The 21,574-nt window shown below is 44.2% G+C and overlaps 1 protein-coding gene across 2 annotated transcripts; it reads left to right on the plus strand.

The window, feature by feature from the left end:
- Positions 1 to 166: 166 nt before the first annotated feature.
- On the plus strand, positions 167 to 20,273 carry klf5l (Kruppel like factor 5 like). 2 transcript variants are annotated; one of them, XM_029519214.1, is made up of 6 exons: positions 167 to 409; positions 4,485 to 4,493; positions 9,262 to 9,642; positions 9,712 to 10,213; positions 10,774 to 10,833; positions 17,820 to 20,273. In XM_029519214.1, exons 1-6 carry the CDS (start codon positions 245 to 247, stop codon positions 17,996 to 17,998), a joined length of 1,296 nt encoding a protein of 431 aa, XP_029375074.1. In that variant the 5' UTR covers positions 167 to 244; the 3' UTR covers positions 17,999 to 20,273. The 2 variants fall into 2 exon arrangements, with proteins under 2 accessions (XP_029375074.1, XP_029375073.1); XM_029519213.1 differs by lacking the exon at positions 4,485 to 4,493 and having other exon boundaries at positions 167 to 382; positions 9,262 to 10,213.
- Positions 20,274 to 21,574: the final 1,301 nt, after the last annotated feature.

The raw sequence follows: 21,574 nt of genomic DNA on the forward strand, positions 1-21,574 counted from the left end.
TTCTTATTTAGTTTTCATTTTTTGGAATTAAAGTGGAATCCAGCCCAACATGAGTGCTTTTTTTCCCTCCTCAGGTGAGCCCCGCCTCCTGCGCTCTGATTGGCTCGCTCGGCAGGTAGCAGGTCCGTACTTGAGCTCAGGTAAAAGCTACCTGGAGCTCAGAGAAGAAGGGGAGGCCCGTGGAGCGTCTCCGCAGCGTCCAGCTCTCTTTACAACACCTTACCTGTCCAGGTGAACCGTCTGAATGGCAGCCAGTGTCGGATTGGCCGTGAATCCGCCGCATGCGACGGAAGAGAGGGCGGTCTTCACCCAGCTCAAGCCGGTCCGGATGTCGGCCGACGGCGCCGAGGACGCGTCCGTGTTCGAGGACGTCAAACCCGGGGTGAGAGTCTCTGCCGCCCCGCTGTGGGTTATTAATAACACCACCTTCACTATTATTAATATTTTTATTAATATTATTATTGTTTCCGGGCTTACGTGTCTGCAGGGGCTGCCCTGTCAAAATAAAAGCTTCAGGTTAATGAAAGCTGCTGATCCGTTTTATTGCCCCCCCCAACAGTTATATTTGCCTGTACTTACAGAGATAACTAAAGGCAGGCAGGTTAAAGTCCCAGGCAGACACCTGACGATAGCAAACACAGGTAAACTGGGTCAACTGGACCTGTTTGGGGGGATCAGTGGAAGATCTGCTGCAGAAACGATTCTAACTGAGCTTTATTATTTTATTTTATTTGTTGTTGGACGGAAGAATGATTTCATTGGCATCACGTGCATCTGGTTGTGTTGGGATGAAATGGGCTGGATTGTTATCTCACACAGCACAAAGTTTTAAACAGGCACATATTTACATTCTGGGGAAGCTTATTGGTGTTTGTGTGTGTTTGTGTTGTGCTTTGTTGTTGCCATCAGGACTTTATGAAGTGAATGTCCTGCCGGCTGTAATTCATTTCAATAATTCATTATTGGACTCCGCTTCATCTCTTGTGTTGTAAAAGCCTTCCTCATCTTCAGTCACAGGATTGATCACATGATGGAGACTCGGGTTAAAGTGGAAACGAGTCTGCAAAATGGCCTCTCCTCCATCATTCACGGTGCTTCTCCGTAAGTTCCATGAATCCTTGTGGCCCGACAACGTGCCCGAGTGATTCAGGAAATGGTGCAGCAGGACGCTGTGCCTGGTTAGAAGGAGGGGGGGGGCACAAAGTGGATCAACAATGTTTGGTGACCACCCGACCACCTCGCTTTGTCGCAGCATGAACAGAACATGATCACAGCAGAGAGACCTGACAGCTGCATTAAACTTAAATGGCTTTGGTTTGTACGCTGGCGGTGAGCGATTACGACAAAGTGCAAACAGAAACCGGATGCCTTCGGCTGGTGCTGCTGGGTTTGGCCTCCTGCCATGTGTTTGGTAAACAGGCCCTGATCCTGAGGTCAGAGGTCAAAGCTGTTCCTCTTGTGGCGCCACGTGACCTGTGACCTGCGCCACATGTTGCTGCCTCGTCGGCGGTTTTGACTCTCACGGTGCCGTCGATGGGCTTTGCCAGGTGTTGTGCCTGCATTTCACACGAAGCGTCATGTGTGAGTAGGACTGACCCAACATTGAATTTTACGCAAACATGAGCATGAGCGCGGCTCACGTGGTTGAGCTGGTGCCCAACTCAAACTTTATTGGCATCGCTGGCTGGATTCTGGCACTCAGCACGTTAGACCCGCATCTGATCAGGTACTGGCAGATATCAGTATCCTGGTTTAGCTCTCTCGTCTTTCCTCCGTCTATCTGGACTCATTTCGTCCGACCTCTGACGATGAACCACAAGTATTTGAATCTTCTGTCGGCGGTGGGATTGAGGATTCGCTGTGTGCTTGTCGCTGCCTGTTCCTGCAGATCAGTGCAGGACGCGATGGCCGTCATAAACAGAAGTACTTTATACCTGAAACGAACAGCTGCGTGTGCTCGTGGTCTTTCTTCGATCGCACTGTAGCCTGAGCATGTTTTAGCCGTCAATCATTGACTTCATTATCATAAGACACAAAAGACTTGACTTATTTGTCAGGTTCCTGAGGTCAGTGTTGCACAGTGGTTTTAACTTCCAGTATCTTCTCACATAAAACATCTTTTTATGACAATAAAAGGAAGAAAATTTGTTAAATTCAGTCTTATTCCTTGAAAATGTGCAGCAGAGAGAAAAAAAATTGAATATTTAGCATTTTCCTGCCTGTAACTTATTTCCAATCTTCCAGAGATAAACTTCATCCTCATGAACAGAAAAGAGTTTAATCGGACTGTTAGAAAAAGCCTGTAAACATCTAAAACGATTAAATATCTTTGAGAAACCTTTCACCGCAAAAGCTGCTTCACAATCTTGTGTTTAATATTTTTATTATCCCCAATATTTTTTACGTAATTTATTGCCTCTCTTCAGTTTTTCATCACGTTGCTGTATCTTTTATTTTTCAGTATGTTCTGGTTCTTCTGCCTTTTTCTCTTATCTGGTTTTATTTTGTCGGTGAAGCACTTTGTGAAGAAAAATCGTTATATAACACCTTAACTGATTGTGAAGACGAAGATCTGTCGCTGTCGTTTCTCTCATTTGGTTGTCACCTCTTAGTCTCAGAGCTGAGGATCTTTTTCTTAATGCACACGTTTTCACACGTCGCAGCAGACCGGCAGCAGATGATTCAACGCTGGCCTGACAAGCACACGTGTCTGCAGCTAGCTACGCCTAATTATCCGTTAAAGAGTTCAGGATTGTGCACGTGGACAAAGCCAAGGCAAACGGGACGTGAACGATGGATGGAAGTCGAGCTAGCTTCACGGACCGACGGTCAGGGCGGCGATTCCTGCAAACAGGAAACGGATTCTTTGAGTATCTCGCTTCTTCTTCAGTATCATTCACTTATCTCTTTTTTTTTTGTTTGTTTTTTATTTGTTTGGCTCGAAGTGCCAGATCTGAAAGGCTGACATTCAGTTCCCTTTTCCTCTCGGTGCGGTGCTTGGTGTTATGCAAAACACGACTTTGTCAAGAGCAAAGAAGTCAAGTTGGGTAAAATAGTCGGCCCCTCAGGCAAATGACTGCCAACCTCAGCGGGGACGGCTTACCTCATGTGCTCTTGACCCCCCCGTGAAGGTGCAGGTACTCAGTGTCTTAAAAGTTCACTCTTAAACTCTCTAAGTATTCTCCTCCTTCTGTTATGAGCACAACAGAACATCCTGACTCAATGAAGTCTGCTCCTTCTTTGTTGTTTTTTGTCTGGGACGCGTCTTTGTGTCATTGTGTTGGTGTTTTAGAGAGCGATTAAGTCAGCCGGTGTGGTGACAGCAGTATGTTGCCCGACCAGTCTGTGCAGGGCCCGCATCTCCGTGGGCCGCCTCCAGGCCAGAGAGAAGATGATGAAAGCTGAACTCATGAGAAAGTCACAGCAGCAGTGAAAGCTCGACAAGTGTCGTCAAACAGCCGTCGCATGCAAAACACTTGATTTTTTAAGCTTCATTATTATTATTATTATTATTATTATTATTAGACAGGACTGTTGCATCCAGAGAGTTGTAACCCCTTCTGTAGAAAAATTGAAAATTAAAAAATAATAAGGAATTACTGAATTAATTGAAAATGAATCCAACGAGTTGAAAAGCACTAAATAGTCAGTAGAGCTGAAGGGAAAGAGGCATTTTATCATTTCCGATCAGATATTGATCAGTGCAGCTTCAACAGCAGCAGGTAGACGCTCTTACATCACGTCTCCACCGGATCTGCATGTTTTAGTCACTTTGACACTTAAACCATTTGAGTAGTTTTACAGTGGCAGTGAGAAAACATCTCGCCACGGGCCATAAACCCAGAAAACCTCTGCAGAAGTAGATTTGTGGCCATTTGTTCTACAGAGCAGAGCAAGGAATCCTGTTTTTATTAGAAATTAGCATTTGTCCAGACCGGGAGTGAGACATCACCAGGCTGACTTAATGATGCTTCGTCTTATTTTGCCTGAAACTAAACTGATGTAAAAAGCAGAAACGGGAAAACATAAGTGCACCGCACATTGTTGGCTAATTCTGTGTCTGATGGCGGAATAAGTAACTGATATGAAACCAATTTCCAGATTCTTTCGTCGTTATATCACTGAGGCTGAACGGAGACGACAAGAGAAGTTACTCTGTAACTTTGCCGGCGTTCACATCCAGTCAGGCCTAATGATTCCTGAAGATCAATACTCAGATATGCTTTAAAGCCACTTCCCTTTCTTTTTTTTTTTTTTTTTGTTTGCACGAATCCCTCTGACATCACAATGCTCACGCTTCCTGTCAAGTGAACACGCCGCAGGCACGTTGTCGTGCATCCCTTTGCTGTCCGGCGGGCGTCCTTCATGCAGGTGGACGATGAGGATGGTTTTGGGTTTTTTTTTTGACTAATGATTTGACTTCCAGCAAAAACGCATGCAGCTGATTTGCATCTGAGCAAGCGTCTGCTGATGACACGTCCTAGCTCGCCAGAGTCCCACACTGAAGGATGATGGGAAAAGAGAGGACATGATTCATTTGTTTTGATCTTTTCCGATGATAATGACACACCTGGTTAATTTAGATTTTATTGGTCTTTATTGGAAATTCAGTTTGGGCTAAAGGAGTTTTTTTGTGCTGTAAGTTTTTATTTTATTTATTTTTTGTTAATAAAATTGATATAGAAGTAGAATTAAACACAAAGAGCTGATTCCGAGTTCCTCATAATTTTCTTTGTGAGATATTCAGACGTAATGAGAGTATTTAAGCACCTGAACCAGATCGCCTTCTTTGTTTTAATCACAAGCATGGCTGAAATGTCAGACCTGGTTAATCCGCCCAGTATGGCCGGTTCATCGGTTGGATCCTCCAGCGGAGACACCGGAGGCCAAACGGTTCGTCTTGAAAAGGAAAAGAAACTGATCGGCTGCTTGGGATTGGAAAATAAAACGGGAAGGTGACGGTAACATTATCCCGACAAGTGAAAGAAACTGAAATTCAGCCTCCTTTTACATCACAAGTCAAACTGTCAGGCAGATCTCATGAACTCAAGGTCCTTTGCGCAGCTAATCATATAATGAATAAGTATTTAACATGTTAAATCCGAACCCATAAATCAGTCTGATCCTGCAGCAGGGAGGATTTACCAGAAAGCTCAGATTCATCGTTTGACTCACGCCTTTCTCTGTTGTGGCTGTTTAGTCTGCTGATGTCATCAGTACCCATCATGCCCGGCCGTGTCTGTGTACCAGACAACACATGCCGCCCACAGACGGTGACGATGTCCTCCCGTCTTCTAATGCCTGTGGTTTAAAAACTCATCAGCTGAGGCTGCCACAGCTCTCCTGATGGGCATCCCTGTTTACCCTGAATTTGTCTGGAAAAACAGCGACTAAACTGCTCTGCTGAAGGAAAACAAAAGATGAAGTCATTTCGTGGCGAGGAAGCTTTAAGAGCAGGTATCTGTGCGGGCAGCTGTGTTTTGACGTTTTGTGGGATTTCCATTTAGAAATCATTATTCCAAAACCCAGAAGAGAAGCAGTGTTTCTGTTTGGAGGGACGACATCCTGAGTTAACCGGAATAAAGGAGATTTCAGTTCCAGCCGTGCTGCGACGCCTGAAGATTACACTGCGATTAACAGCAAGTTGGGATTGCAAGTCACTGAGCACAGTTTCATAAACCAATCCACCCACCGACAGCAACTGGAAACCACAAAATAACCACCTTAATATTTCTTATAATAACTCATTCAGCGCAGTCAGCGTATATATGAACATGGAGACGCCCGTCCTGGTCGCTTATGTAACTCAGCTGTTGTGTTTTATAAACTAACCGAACATCTTGTGTGTGTTGTCAGCCAATCAGAATGCTCCATGCTAAGACTGATGTCTGTCAGTGCGCTTCAAAATAAAAGAGAAATTTATTTTTCCTTTTGTGAAAATGTATGCGATTGGTTTCTTCATAAGAGTCAGAAATTAAAGGACTTATTTTGGAACAATAAAAATCAGAGCTGTGTCACCAAATTAAATATCGAAAGCTGTTCGGTGAGAATCTCTCATGTCGGTGTAGTTCAGGTCTGTCATCACATCTGAAGCCATAAAACATCATCGCTCGGTCTCAAAGGTTTCATTTTTGCTCTGATGACCTCTGCTCTCCACAGGGTCATCAGAGCAGAGCAGACCTGGTCGAAGGGGGGGGGGTTTGGACGATTTTTATTTTTTTATGGAGAGCCAAAGGCGAATGACCGTCGTTTCCCAGCATTCCTGAGATCCATAAAGGACGCAGCCATTTGTGTTGCAATGAGCAGGAGCTTTTATTTTTGGGGGGGGGGGGGGGGGGTGAGACTGCATCGGGAAGATGTGGGTTAAAAGCTCAATTGAGGATTTTATAGACTCCTGAGTTTGACATGAGAAGAGAAATGTTTGTCCTTGAAAAAATGAAGTGTCACCAGTAAAAGCAGAGGCTTTAAAAAAAAAAAAGATCAGATCGTTCGGCCATGATGGATATTTACAGCGTAAAAGCAACAAGAACTCTCGCAGAGACACTCTGGTCCGATTTGGCTGCTGTGTTTGGAATACTTTTGAGACAACCGGTGCACGACTTTGGTTACAGCTGGGAGGCGTTTTCACGTCGTAGTAAAAGTGGATGAAACATACAAAGGTTGTTTCGGAATGGCGTCCATGTGGAAACTCCCACTGCGTCCCATAAACCTGAACAGAGCTGATAAGACTGTCGGTTTATCGAGCAGAGCGGTTGTACATGCAAGCTGTGAGTGAAATATAACGGCAGGTTTACTCTGAATTTACCTCAACTTTTTTTTTTTTTTCTCACAAAAACCAAAAAGGTTTTCTTTGCGCATTCACAAAATCTTTTGCAGCAGCCAATCAGAGAGCAGCGGCGGGCCAAGGCCGTCCACAGGTCATCGCTGCCAGCACCCCGACAGCACAGATCAGATCCTGAGAGGCACAGAGGGGCCTCACAGGGGCCGAAACAGAGAGGCTGTTTTTGTTTTCCTTTTTTCTCTCCCCTCAGTAAATACCCAAGAATTTAATTTCACCAACTGCTCAGATTGCACTGATGACAACAACTGAATGAGAACACACACACACACACACACACATAGACAGACGGGCTTATAAAGTTATTTTTCTTAATGAAACTAAACTGTTTACTAGAAATTACACAGACATGATGTTTTGTTTTTGCGGGGTTAAAGAAAAAAGTGCAGATAGCCAGAAGACCTATTCGAGATTTGTTGGCCAGATTGTCAGACAAAAAGCTGACAAGCAGGTACGACAAAAACAGACTGAACTTCATGTTGTTAACAAAACAATTTAAGGTAATTGAAGGACTGAAAAATGAGTGTGTGCGCTGACAGTCTTCTGCTTTGTACCGGCTCAGCTGCTGGACTCGACCTCGGACCCATCAGCACCTCGTCAGGTCATTTGTCCCCGATTCAGGTCAACCTGCTGGATTATGAACCCTGTTGAGAGAAGTTCACCCAGTTCAGCTCCAATAATCATCCTGAAAATATACAACGATGAGCATAACATATGAAACCAACATGATCAGCTGGAGTGCAGCAGAATGAAGTTGATTATAAGAACAAGATGATTCTGATTAGATTGGATTTTTACATCAGTATAGCCAAATCTTTTGGGAGATGACAGATTTAGATTTCTATCTGAAACCAGATATTTCAGAAAGCTGTTAATGGATGAAACCAAATTGTTCAGTGAAGCTGGTGGAAAATAAAAATCATGAGAAATGAAATGTGTTTGTGAGACGTTCAGATGAGCCGTGGCACACATTATCACGTTCATAATTAACTGCTCGCTTGTTCTGGGTCCGTCTTCGTCCTTTGTCCTCCCTCGTCTCCTTCTCCTTCCTCCCCCACCTCCCCCCTTCTGCTGTCATTGTGAGGATCAGGTTTTTTGTGGCAGGTCTATTTTTACCTGACAGTGTTTAGGTTTCTCTGCCTGTTTCTCATGCCTTCAGCCTTTTATTTTGGTTTGGCTGGGTGCCTTTTTTTTTTTTTTTTTTTGCCCTCTTTATGCATCAGACCTTCCACCGGCCACGCCCGAACAGGGAACTCTGCCTGTTTGTGTCTCTGTGCACATAGCTGCATTGTGTGGCAGTGAATTGATGTGTACCTGCTACTCCTCTGTGCTTTTATTTCAATGGATCCGTGCATGTGGATGCACATTTTCTTTGCTTTGCATTTTGTGTGTGTGTGTGTGTGTGTGTGTGTGGTCTCTGCAGCACAGATTCTTTACTTAACGGCTTATGCACCTCTAAAGGAGAGACTATCTGCTTCATAGACTTTGAATGATAGGTACTCTCACACACACACACACACACACTGCAGTGAATCACGGTGAAGCTTGGATAATATCCTTCACTGAAAATAAGACAAACATCTCCAGTTTATTTCCTTACACACTCAGCCTGTCCGGTCTTGTAGCTTGAAAACTTTTCTCCATATTTTCCCAAAGGCACCGCTGAGGTGACTGCTGGTTGCGTTGTCCTGGTAACACAAGAAAACAACAACAACAACAACAACAATAACCATCATCATTACTGCTCTATGTCCCACACTTTCCTCTGCAGCCTCACGCCTCTCGTGGCGTCATCGCACCCTCTCGCCTTTATTCCAAACGAAACATGAACCTCATCACTTCCTGTTCCCGGGGGGGCAGCTGCTGTAAAGTGGGAGTATAAATTGACAAAATGGAAAAGCTTTTAACCGTGTGAGGCGGTGACATCATTCTCCCTCTCGGTTTGGCCAACAGGAGTCACGTATAACGGATTAATACTGAGTGAATGGTCCTGGTCCTGGGGGGAGGATGAGGAGGATAAAGTCTTCCTTTCACCCTCTCTGGTTCTGATTCTCCTGCAGTCTGTGTCGTCTGTGTCGCAGCCGTCTCATCACGCTGATGAAACGCTCTCTTCGTGTCCGTGTTCATTAAGAATAACACCGAGCGCCTTCTGCAGCTGCTGTGAGGATGTTTTGTTTTTTCCGGCCTGAAAAGAAGCTAATTTTGCTGCCCATGTTTTGATGTCAGCGCCACCAAAAGTATCTTGAAGTCACCACATCGTTTAGTTGTGTATCGTGAGTTTGAGTAGCCAAAAAACTCGGACACACCTCTTTGTTCTCTGAGTGAAGAGCACAAAGCAGGTTTTAGAAAAGGAAATCCGAAGTTCCTTTCTACGTTGAATTCCTCCTTTAAACTTCTCTCTCTCTTCTTCTTCCTCCTTTCAGATCCGGCTGGAGTTGGACAAATACCTGCCGCAGATCAACAGTCCTCTCCTGAGCTCCTCGGCCGACACCAGCGACAAAAAATACAGACGAGAGAGCGCCTCCGTTGTGGACGAGTACTTCTCGGAGGACAAGCCCACCGCGCCGTACAGCCTCAACATCAACGTCATCCTTCCTAACACCACTCACCTCCGCACAGGCCTCTACAGGTCCAACACCAAGACCCTCACGCCCCAGCAGATTAAGACAGAACCCGGGCTGGAGGTGCCCTGCTCCATCCCCGCCACCGCCACCCAGGCGCTGCCGGACTTCACCTCGGTGTTCAGCATGCCGCCGGTGGCCAACAACGTTTTCATCAAACCGGACATGAGCTCTGGGGGAACGGTCAACGTGGCGGTGGGTTCGCAGCAGCAGCAGCAGCAGCAGCAGCAGCAGCAGAGTTTGGACACAGAGCTTCACATCGGACCCCAGGCCCCCCAGCCGCAGGTCTACCACATGCCCATCACCAGCTGCGCTGACCTCACCATGACTCTGTCGCACAGCAGCCCGGCCGAGACGCACAGCTCCTCCACCAACAGGACCATGCTGAACCTCAACAGCGTGGCGTTGCCCACCAGCAACGCTAGCTACATGATGCCGGAGCACCAAATCCCACAGCACCACGGCTACTACCAGGCCTCCGCCAATTCATCTCAGCACACGGCGCCCCACAGCCTGCCGCCCTCGCCGCCCAACTCCCAGCCCGGGAGCCCCGACGGTCAGGCGGAGCTGCTCAGCCTAGCGTCCCAACCGCCGCCTCCGTACCAGCAGCTCATGGGAGGGCTGAAACTGACGGGGCTGTCCCCTCACGCCATGCTGATGACGCACGGCCAGGGCGTCCTGACGGGTCCCAAATATAACCGACGGAACAACCCAGAGCTGGAGAAGAGGCGGATCCACTTCTGTGACTACCCAGGTGTGCAGTTTAAATGTGCTTTAATGATCTGCTGTCAGATGTGGAGTTCACTTCACTTTTCACTTTTGTTGGGGACACACTTTCCTCAGATTTGCGCTCTGAGCACAAAATGTACAGCTGACTGCGTATGGAGGCCCGAGGCAACGTACAAAACCAGAACGTGGCCCAATATCCAGCTTAAATGATAGTTTGGTACACAAATAGATGATGAAAACAAGTTTCAACACAACCACTCTAACAAGTTAGTTCAAATAGTTTTCCACCAATGTCCCTGTTATATAAATAAACAAAATTCCCAAAGCAAAAATAAATGCACCGCACATGCCCTACACACACACACACACACACACACACACACACACACACACACACACACACACACATCATAATTATGCAGGGAGAGCAGATTGTGCAGAAACAAGAGTCCCAGCTGCAGGAACATTAACTGCAAGTTTCCTCTGCGCTTCCTTCTGTTTTCTAAAGTGACACCAACATGGAACTGACTTTTTTTTTTAATTTGTCTGTTTCTTCTTCTCATGGTTTCTGTCATTTCTCTGCAGGCTGCACCAAAGTTTACACAAAGAGCTCCCACCTGAAGGCACACCAAAGGACACACACAGGTAAGAACACCTCCTCCTGATTGGGCCGTGGCTCCATACGTTATCATGATTTAAATATTATTAATAAACATAGATTTAAGAATGATTTGCAGGATAGATTCAATATTATAAAGTGAAAAATGGCCAAAAATGAACCAAACCGAACATGTTTGTTGCTCTCAGCTCCATTTGGAGACGGCTCCAATAGCTCGGAGCAGAAAAGCCAGAAATTGCCTCACCAAAGATTTTAGTCACGCAAAGCTTCATCCAACACAGCAGAAGACAATCCAGCTGATTTCACTCTGATTCAACTTTCCCAGCAGCTGTAACAGCTTTATATCCTGTAATGTAGAAGCACATGGCCTCAGGTCTAAATCTCAATGACAGAAACCACAGCGTTATAGACGCCAAAAAAAAAAACGCCTGTTGTGCCCTGCAAAAAAAAAACCCAAACAAATAAATACATAAAAACATTCAGCTGTAAAATCCGATTTATCTGTTCTTTCTGTCCAAACTAAATCTGGGACACGTTCAGCTCTGAGCTCAGTTGTTTTCAACTTATTTATTGATTGCATATTCTGTCAAATTGCCAGTTTCGATACACCCAGTAAGTATAACAGAGACGAGCACAGAGAAAAGGAAAAACAACAGAGAGAAGAGAAGCCATGTCGGTTTTTGTTTGTTCTCCAGCATGTTCTTACGTGTTCATACCTGTCCGCCGAGCCTCCAGAGAGAGAGAGAGAGAACAAAAAAAGGAAAAAGGGAGGGAGGGAAGGAGGAGGAGGGGAAAAAGGTGAGATGGAGTAAAACAAAAAAAAAAAAGGTGAGGGGGGGGCGCTGTTAAAATAAAGGCCAAACCAGTTACTCCTGCTTTTCAGTCCCTTTTTCTACAGGAAGGGAGGAAGGCCGGTATCGATGTGTCGCCCTCCTGTAAGATAAAACTTGTGGATTCCCTTGAAGCCTCTGAGCTGGATTTTACAGATTTACAGGTGTGATTAACGCCGCAGAAGAAGGGAAGAAAAAAAAAAGACGAGATCACGTATAGACACAGATCTGTGTGGTCATAAAGAGATAAGATGAGATTTTATGGATGGGGAAGTTGGCTTTGTCGCAGTGGCAGGATGCTATAAAATATGCAGCCAGAATAGTAAACAAAATACAGGTGAGCCGAGAGGCAGCAGAGAATTTTTACACAAATGTAAACTGTGTTTGAGGGGAAATGTCACTCCAGATCACTGCAGACTTTGCACATGAAGGAGTTTGTTTTTATGGGATCTCCTCTAATCCCTGTAGACGTGGTTCTAAATATTATGTCCCTCTGTGACCATTTTGTTCCTCCTCCGATTCCTTTAACTGGGTCAGTTTACTGCCCCAAGAGGGTAAAATTATCCAGTAATTCATAGAAAATGATGGAAACAGCTGCAGTCAGTCGAGCAACTTTAACTCTTGCAGAACGAGTTCGACTCGCACTCGTGTTCACTGAAGGAAACAGTCGCTGCGTGTTCTGGTCATCCCCCCACTCAGGATCTGGCGGTGCGAGGCCTGTCCGGTCTTGTTTTATGTTCAGCTGATGACTCATGAGCTGAGCATGTGAAGAAGTACTGAACCCACAAAAGGAAATCACCAAAAAAAAAAAAAAACCTTAGCAGGTCTTCAGTCATATTCTGTGTCTTCTGTCCTTATGATGAATGTTTTCTCTGGAAGTCGTGTTCAAACACGACGAATCAATCATCATGTCACAACCCCCTTGTCTCTAATTTGCTTCATTTCTTGCTAATCGCAAGGCAGCTTACCATAATGAAGGTTGGGGTTCCTCAGGGCTTGGTTCTGGGCCTCCGTTTTCTTCTCCTTCCTCTTCCTGACCCACATCAGCAGTCATTTTTGTTGCATGGCGTTAAACGCAAGTGCTTTTAAGAAGTGTTACTTGGCTCTTTAAAACGATTCAGTCATGCTTTATCTTTATCAGAGTGCCTCAGTGCAGCTTTGTTTGCCTACGTGAGAGATGAAGTCTGTTCACACCTTCCACTCATACACAAAACTGCAGCCAATCTCTTGTCAACAGCAAATATTGAAGATAACGTAACCCACAATATTACTTCTTTACATTTGGCTGCCAGTTTGACACAAAGATGAATTGATTTTATGTATATATATGACCTCACTCTAAATATAACCGCAGTCTCCTAATCAGAGCTGAAAACGGAGCTCTCGCTGTTTGTACAGAAAATATACGGTCTTCATTCCCTTTTCAGATTTAAAGCTCAATAGAAAAGTTAACGTTTTTGTGATCTGACTTTGCTGCGTGTTGTTCATCCCGGAGATTCACCGGTCGGTCATGTTTAAATTATGATCCCAGTAACTGTGATTCGACGCCACTGTATGTGGTAATGTGTACCTGCTTGCCGAGTTTGGGACTGAACAGCCAGGAGGCACATTTCTACATATTTGCTGTGTTTCCTGTGAACAACGTTTCCAGTCAAGCATCAACGGTAATCTTCGATCTGAACGGTCTGCCCTCATTTATGTTTGTTTCAGTTCACTGGAAGTCAGATGAAAGAGATGGAGGAGCTCGCTTTGGTCTTGATTATATAGTTTTTTTGGTTTTTTTAAGAAAACAGTAGAGGGAAGTTCTATGATTTTTTTTTTTATTATTATTTTTTTATTACAATTTTTTTTTTTTTTTTTTAGAAAGAAAAGAAAAGAGTCAGCAACTCCTTGCTGACTCTTTTATAAGTGATTAAATTTCAAAAACAAACAACAAACCCTGTTAGTCCTGCTGAGAGGTCCAGGTGGGTCCAGGTGGGTCCATGTGGGTCCATGTGGGTCCATGTGGGTCTAGGTGGGTCCAGGTGGGTCCATGTGGGTCCATGTGGGTCCATGTGGGTCCAGGTGGGTCCATGTGGCTCCATGTGGGTCCATGTGGGTCCAGGTGGCTCCAGGTGGGTCCATGTGGGTCCAGGTGGGTCCATGTGGGTCCATGTGGGTCCAGGTGGGTCCAGGTGGGTCCAGGTGGCTCCAGGTGGGTCCAGGTGGGTCCAGGTGAGTCCATGCGGGTCCATGCGGGTCCATGCGGGTCCATGTGGGTCCAGGTGGGTCCAGGTGGGTCCAGGTGGCTCCAGGTGGCTCCAGGTGGCTCCATGTGGGTCCAGGTGGCTCCATGTGGGTCCAGGTGGCTCCATGTGGGTCCAGGTGGGTCCAGGTGGGTCCAGGTGGGTCCATGTGGGTCCAGGTGGGTCAGTTTCAGGCCACTGCTTTCTTGTGATATCAACAAAGTTACAGAAGTCATGACGTCATGACGGCTCATTTTAAGGCTAAAGTCTGTGAGCACTTTAACACTCACACAGTATTAACATAGAACCTAAACCTAATTTTGAATCCAAGAATATATGTATCTGTCTTCTGACTATATGGGTTCTATTTGGTTCTCTTAACAATTATCTAACAAGACAGTAGACTCTTCTGCTGCCGGTCACACTAAGTCCATTTATCGATTACACACTTCTGATGTGGCTTCATGACATTTTAAATAGGAGCGTGTTTAAATCATTCTTCAGACCAACGACACATAAGGAGCAGATTTTAAAAAAAGGAAAAGGATGCAGCGCTGTACTGAAACTGTGTTATGATCTGAAGCAGGAGAACGTGGGAGCAGGCCATGCTGCCTGTTGTCGTCGACGCTCGTCTCTATCTGCGCTCGTTGGCTATCATAACAATCTGCCCCTCCCCTCTTTGGTGCAAGCAGGCAGCCTTGACCGTGGCCCCCGAGCAGCCATCGACGCTCTGCACGTTGACTTTTGTCATTCTGTTTGTACACGTACATGTGTATGTATGTCTGTAAAGAGTGGAGTGCTATCGGGCTGATTAGGGAACCCTCCAGCCCTCTTCACAAACACTCACCGAGCTGATAAAGACACAAAGACTTTATGGACGTCCTGGAAGGACTGAAAGTGTTTGTTCTTTGACTCAGTAAAAGCAGAATGGTTATAAAATAGTTTGATTAAAACCCTGAAATATTCTAGGAGACCGAGAAATCGTCATATATTCAGGCGGAAGAAATAAAACAAGGTTTTGTAAAATCTGTTGTTCCTGCTCAGGTATTTTTATTTCTCTTATCAGTACATTTGCCGTGATGGATGATCTTTAACGTTGGGTGGAAACATGTTGACATAACCGCTGTTAGTTTTGACCTTTGTACTCTTTATTGCCGCTCGCATTTAGAAAATGAAATTAAGTCCAAGTTCAGCCTGTTTCCTGAGTCATTCTGAACAAGACGGACAACCGAGTGACTGCACTGGAAACATAAACAAAGTTTAGCTTCAAGAATAGAGCTCAGTGTCTGTTGCTCTATGATTTTTTTTATTTATTTTTTTTTTTCCCACGCTTTATTTTAATTAGAAAAAAGAAAATGAGCCGGAATGGGAGTTGGCTGAGGAAACAGGCTGAGGGTGACTTAAAGCCTCTTATAGAATAAACATATATGTGCCTGACGGACGCGGTTTTGTCCCGCAGTGATTGATGTGCTGCTTCTATTGCACTGCCTCGGCTTCAAGTGTGTGTTTTGTAGTGTTTGTGCGGCTGAGACTGAGTGTTGGTCCGTTACAATTTATGACGCATTCATTCATTCATCAGGTAGGACAGAGAGACAGACAGAGAGAGAGAGAGATAATCGTTTGGGCGTTTTCTAATCAGGCACCTGATCAAACAGTTTTGTCACTTTGGCAGAAAATACCTGTAAAGGAGACACTTATGTCATCCATCAAATTTACAGTAGTTTTATATGTGAATGCCAATTTAATATCCTTTTCACTGCGTCGTCAGTGAACGCAGTGTTTTGCTCCTGACAATCAAAGGGATGTCTGCCTGCAGGTCAACTATTTAAAAAAAAAAAAAAAAAAAAAAAAAAAAGCTCAGATTTCCACCTCCGGATCAAACTTTATTAAAACCCAACAGCAAGACAAGTCTGTCTTTGGAAAAGGGGATTTAAGGCTGAATGGGGCTGAACTGTTTTTCACACCAAGCGAACCTTCGCCTCGGCAGATTACAGGAAAATGAAAACATCTCAGGAAGGATGGAACGCAGGGCGTTTTTCAGTGGGCCCCTTGGCAGTCCCAGTCCGAGTGTTTGCTCTGTGTGCGTTGTGTGTCGTATTTCACCGGCTTGTTTGGCAGCCATAGAGGATATCGGCCTGAGAGAGAGCGAGAGAGGCGGCACTGCTTTTGACCCGTGTTGCTCAGCTATAGAGCGAATCCAAACACACCTGCGGGTCGAGCGTCTCGGCCTTTTATATGGAGACATTTGTGCGCACACATCAGGAAACAGGATATTGTCCAAATAAATGTGAGGCCGGAGCGCTCCTGGGCAGAGTTTGTGCGTCTGTTGGACTAAAAAGAACTATTCAGGTTTAATTGAGATGAGATTAAGGGGATTCATCTGTTTACACATCCCATTATCTTTGAAAAACAATCTCACACAAGTCGTTAGTGGTCATTTTTTCCTGCTCTTCTCTCATCACCCGTTTTCCCCCCTTTGCTCTTTGGACCCCTCGCTTCGCTTGAAGCTGTCACCGAGTGATCGATGGTCAATAGCAGAAGCTATCTAATCAGCGCTAACAGGGGCTTATCCTGGCAATGAGCGCTTAATGACCCAAACGGCCGAGGACAGTCACACTTCCTCAACTCTGACTCTGACGAAGGATTTTAGTGCCGAGGACACGATTGAGAAATCACGTTTAGAATTTTTTTTTTTTTCCCCATCCTGTTAAGACAAAATTAAAACATTAAAAAACTAAAACCAAGAATAATTCCAGAATAAGACCTGAATAAACAGCCCGTGCAAGCGAAGGACAAAAGGTGTAACGACCTGGAAGGCTGACCCAGACAGCTGCCGGTCTACGTCACCCGTGCTCCAACAACCTGCACGATGCTGGGGCGAAGAATGTGAAGACCTTCTACACGGCCATGTGGAATCCCAAACCACCGAAGACAGGGACAAAGCAGCAGATGACCTATTTGGCAGGCTGAACGAGAAACGTAGAGAAGCAGTTACCCCACCGAGCAGGAAACTCTGATAAGAGATAAGAGATGAGATATTCCTTTATTCGTCCCACAGTGGGGAAATTTACAGTATTACAGCAGCAAAAGAGGGCATCAGTGAAAAAGAAATAGAATTACACAGTAAATGTACAGTATAGACAATATAAACAAGTAATATAAAGTATGTACATTAGCACTATAGAAAAAATAAAACATTGAAAAACAATGAATGAATTCTAACCTTCGGTCTGATAACGACAAATATAACTATATAAAAGCATCGATGTCCAAAATGTGGTTGTAGGTATTAACGAGCCCAAATAACATCAACATCCTGCCTGTCGGTGGCATTGTTGTGTGTCTGTGTGTGTTATCTGACCCAGCAGTTGAGCCCATTATATCGGATTATAATTTTATCTCACCATTCAGTAATTCAGCTTCAAGGAAATGAACGCCGTGTTTACAGCCAAAAAAAACCCCCACAGACACACACTGTCTGGCTCACGCTTTCAGCACTAAAGGCTGAGTTTTATTTTCTGGCTGGGCGGGATTAAAACGATGAGGAGACCTTTCAGTCAGGAAAGCCTTCCTCCAGGAGCACAGACGCTGCAGAGCTGAGGGGGCCAAGAGGCTGTGATTGGATGAAGACAGCACGAGGAAAACATTTCATTGAGACAAAAGAGAGCTTTATGATTGGCTTGTAAGAAATCAATCACGTCTAATGTTTCACTTTCGTCTAAACCGGCTTGGTTGAACTCGAGCACAGTCATTTGACATTTGATCGGCAGGAAGTGGCGGAAAAGTGCATGAAAATGTGAACTAAGAGGACAAACGAGAGAAAATAATTTTTCTTTTGTGCCAAATCATTGCGGAGGGATGAATATTCCTAAACCACTTAAATCTATCCGTGCCAATTGAGACACTTTGCAGATGTTCCGTGGATCACTAACTCCTCTCTGTGTCTCTGTGTTGCAGGGGAGAAACCGTACCGCTGCACATGGGACAACTGCGACTGGCGTTTCGCCCGATCGGACGAGCTCACCCGACACTACCGCAAACACACCGGGGCCAAACCCTTCAAGTGCATCGCCTGCAGCCGCTGCTTCTCCCGCTCCGACCACCTGGCCCTGCACATGAAGCGTCACCAGAACTAGGACAGACGCGCCCGTGTACATACATGTACTGTGTATATATATAAATATATATATAAAAACACAATCCAAACAACACAGAAACAGATCTGAACCAAAATCATCCCTGAGCTCCGTGTTTCCGTCTGCTGAGCGCTGAACTCCTCCTCCATCGTTGGGTGGATGTGAGGGAGACAGGCGGGCTCTTCTTTAGCTTTAGACTTGCTCCAGGTCCTGCTTTCCCCTCTGAGATAATCCAGATCACCTGCTGTTAATCATCTACCAGGAACTCAGGGATGATTTTGGGCTTCCCACCTCTGAGCAGTTCAAGTGTGTTGATTTAAAACACACACACGCACACTTTCTACAAATATTCACTTTTTTCTTTAATGCGGATTTGGCACTCCACCTCAACACATCCCAAACACTCCCCGTTCTTCTCTATGCAACGATAAAATGAACAATTTCTCCGTTTCACTACAAATCTGCAGCCAACGCCGTCCTGTCGCCATCTTCCTTCATTTTTGAGGCATGAACTTTCAAAGATGGGCAGAAACGCTTCTGTAAATATTTGTTTATATGTGTCCATACGTGTGGCTGAGAATAATGAATGTACTGAGATTTATACTTGACATTTTATTTTATTTTTTATCTTGACTTCTGATATTCCACGTTGTCTCTCCCCAAACAGCAAAAATAAATAAATAAATAAAAATAATAATTGCATAAACAAATAATCAACAGACACAATCAGAGAACACTTCATGGAAAAAGTTAATAATCGCCTTGCGTCGCCAGTTTCAGCAGTAATACCTGTCGGGCTCGCAGCAATTTGCCAATGTTTGTATCCACGACATTACCTGTTGCCGTGGCGACCAGTCTCCTCTGATGACAGTTTGCGGTTTGCTTGCAGTTTCTGTTCAGCTCTGTTTTTTTTTTTTTTCCCCTCTATGTTTGTCCAACGCTTCAGCCAAAGAAAGGCGGATAGACCTCTTATATAATCATCCCCGACTGAGATGTTAACCGGATGAACAACGCCTGGTTAACTTTCACTCAGTTACAAGATTTTTAATTGGTGGTTGTGGCTCTTGTGTTGTTTTGTGGTGGTGGTGGGGGGGATTCCCAGAGTTGTTTGTGTAGTTGTGTGGCGGCTGCGTTTGCAAACTACAGGATTTACAAGATGGGAGGAGAAAAAATGTCCGTCCTGTATCACTGCTGACAGCTCCAGCTTTCCGCTTCACTTGTCTTGTGTTGTGTTAAGCTGCATGCGTTGAATCCTGAAGCATGAACAAACAACTTCCACATCAAGAATCTTTCGTCTTCCACCTCTCTGGGGGAAAAATGAACGCTAAAACTTGACACTTTTACAGTTACAAGTGTTAACGTCTTCCACTGCTGCTTGTTTTGTCATCAGCCTGCAGAAATAACGAAGAATTCAGGAATCGGAGGTCGTGATAGTGACGATCAGTTATTCTGGTCATGTGAACCTTTTTTTGTTGTCCATTCAACCGAAACATGAAACAGCCAACGCCTTTCCTTTTTCCTCTTTTCTCGCACGTTGCTTCGAATGATCAGAATGACTTAACTGACAAAACACCTTTTAACGCTGTCGATCTTTAATTCAGCCGTAAAGCTGCTGCTGCTTTGTGTTTAATTGGGGGGGCGTTCAGCTACATACTGCCAGACCAGTTTTCCGCCCGCTGGCCTGTTCACACTGTGGAAATGGAAAATAACAGCAGCAGCACTTTAAAAAATGCCTTCACAATAGAATCACAACTTCCTGTTTCAGGCAGGTGGCACGTTGCAGCTGATTCTTCCATCCGTCGAAACACTTTCTGTGACTTCTTTTAAACATTTTTTTTACTGTCATTGTGGAAAACTGAGGCCACAGAGGAAAACGGTGAAACCACTGTTCACTTAGGAGGCCAAGACGCATCCTATTATTTCAAAATGATTCAGATTTTGTTCTTTATTCCCAAGGAAACAAGTTCTCTTTCAACGAGGGAGCACCGACCACCCACTGTGTACATACCTGTAGGCTTAGCTTTGACAGAAGACTTTGTAAATATTTGTTTGGTTTTATTTCCTATTATAATATTAATATTTTTTCTTTTTTTTTTTTTAACTAATGGGATTTTAGATCGGTTTTACGTGAATGTTTGTCTAATTTTGTTTGGTTTTTGATACGTCGTGTAAGAGAATTTATCTGTTCATGTAAGATTAATAAGAACAACAATTGTTTTGTTTTTTTTTGTTTGTTTGTTGAAGATGCTGAAATTAGATAATAAAAAGGATTCCTAAAAAAATAAATAGTTTTGTCTTCAGATTAATTTTTACACCTCAAATTGAAATATTACTGAAAATATGAGATATGTCAGATATCTCTTTTTTTTCTTTTTTTTTTTTCTGGCGTAAAAATTGACTATTTTAATGAAAAAGCTAACTTCATACAAACCAGAACAAGGTTAGCATCTGGCAAGTAAATGCTTTATAGTGATTTTCATGACAAGTTTATAAATAAAAGCACATGTAAAAGTTATATATCAAAGATAATACACATTTTAAATATCCATAATATAATAATTTTATGATCGACCATAAATTCCTCTACACATCCAGAGGTTTTACTACGGCTGTTTCACATTTTTATATGTTTACATATCCAGAGGGGGTGTGTATGAAAGATATGCAGATATGGAAACACACTTTTGATAGATTGATGTGACCATTTACGTCTGACGTGTTAATTATCAGGTTAACCACCGGCAGCTTTTTTTTTTTACGAGCTGAGCATTCAGTGCTGAAATAAGTTTGGAGGTTTGTGTGCGTTTGTTGAAAGGGGTTTCTGAGGGATTCGATTTTCTCACTTCAGCACGGAGCAGATAACATTTTATCTGTGAGGAGATAATAGAGCGGGCCAAATATTTAAAAATAGATTTAAGGGGCAGCTTTTGTTGAAAGCAGAGAGGAAATAAAGTTAATCATTCCCCTGTATTGACTCCTCTGCTCCGTTATGGCTCTGCCAGATTGTCTTGGCCTGATGTGGCAGGTGAAAGGTAACGCCAGCATCAGGGCTGCGTGACACAAAAAAACCCGTTGCTTTTACAGAGAAAGGCAACAATCAAGTGAGAATAATGAGGGTATGATTGTATAAAGGCTGAAAGGGTGGAGTTGTAATCATTATGTATGTGCCAAGGAGAGACTCAGAAATGTGCCTCATCATTGGGGACAACGCCTTTAATCCAAAGATGTAATGCACCAAACGTGTGTGTATCTGCAAAGCTGCTAAGACTTATGAATACTACCGAACATCATTTGGTCATTCATCATTCTACTCAAGTGTTGTGTGTGAGGTTTCCTTATGAGAAGCTTAAAATATATCTGTTTCTGATCTGAATGTTTCTAGAAATGAACGCATTAATTCTTATTATCAGGAGAACAAACAGAAGAAATCTAACACGTGGTCAGTCGGAGTTGGGGCCGTCCAGATGGACGTCCGGATGGTTTGGTCCATCCGGTGCGGATCGCTGGCTGTCCCTTCGTCATAATTGACACGTTTCAACGGGCAAAGTCGATATCTGTGTAATTAGCTCTAAGAAT

Source organism: Echeneis naucrates, chromosome 14 (genome assembly GCF_900963305.1).
Source record: "Echeneis naucrates chromosome 14, fEcheNa1.1, whole genome shotgun sequence".
NCBI lineage: Eukaryota > Metazoa > Chordata > Actinopteri > Carangiformes > Echeneidae > Echeneis > Echeneis naucrates.

Excerpts from the sequence above, each read along its gene's own strand:
- klf5l (XM_029519213.1), top strand. The coding sequence starts at position 245 with ATGGCAGCCAGTGTCGGATTGGCCGTGAATCCGCCGCATGCGACGGAA. Across the intron at positions 383-9,261 it reads TCGAGGACGTCAAACCCGGG|ATCCGGCTGGAGTTGGACAA; the intron begins GTGAGAGTCTCT and ends TCCTCCTTTCAG. Across the intron at positions 10,834-17,819 it reads ACACCAAAGGACACACACAG|GGGAGAAACCGTACCGCTGC; the intron begins GTAAGAACACCT and ends TCTGTGTTGCAG.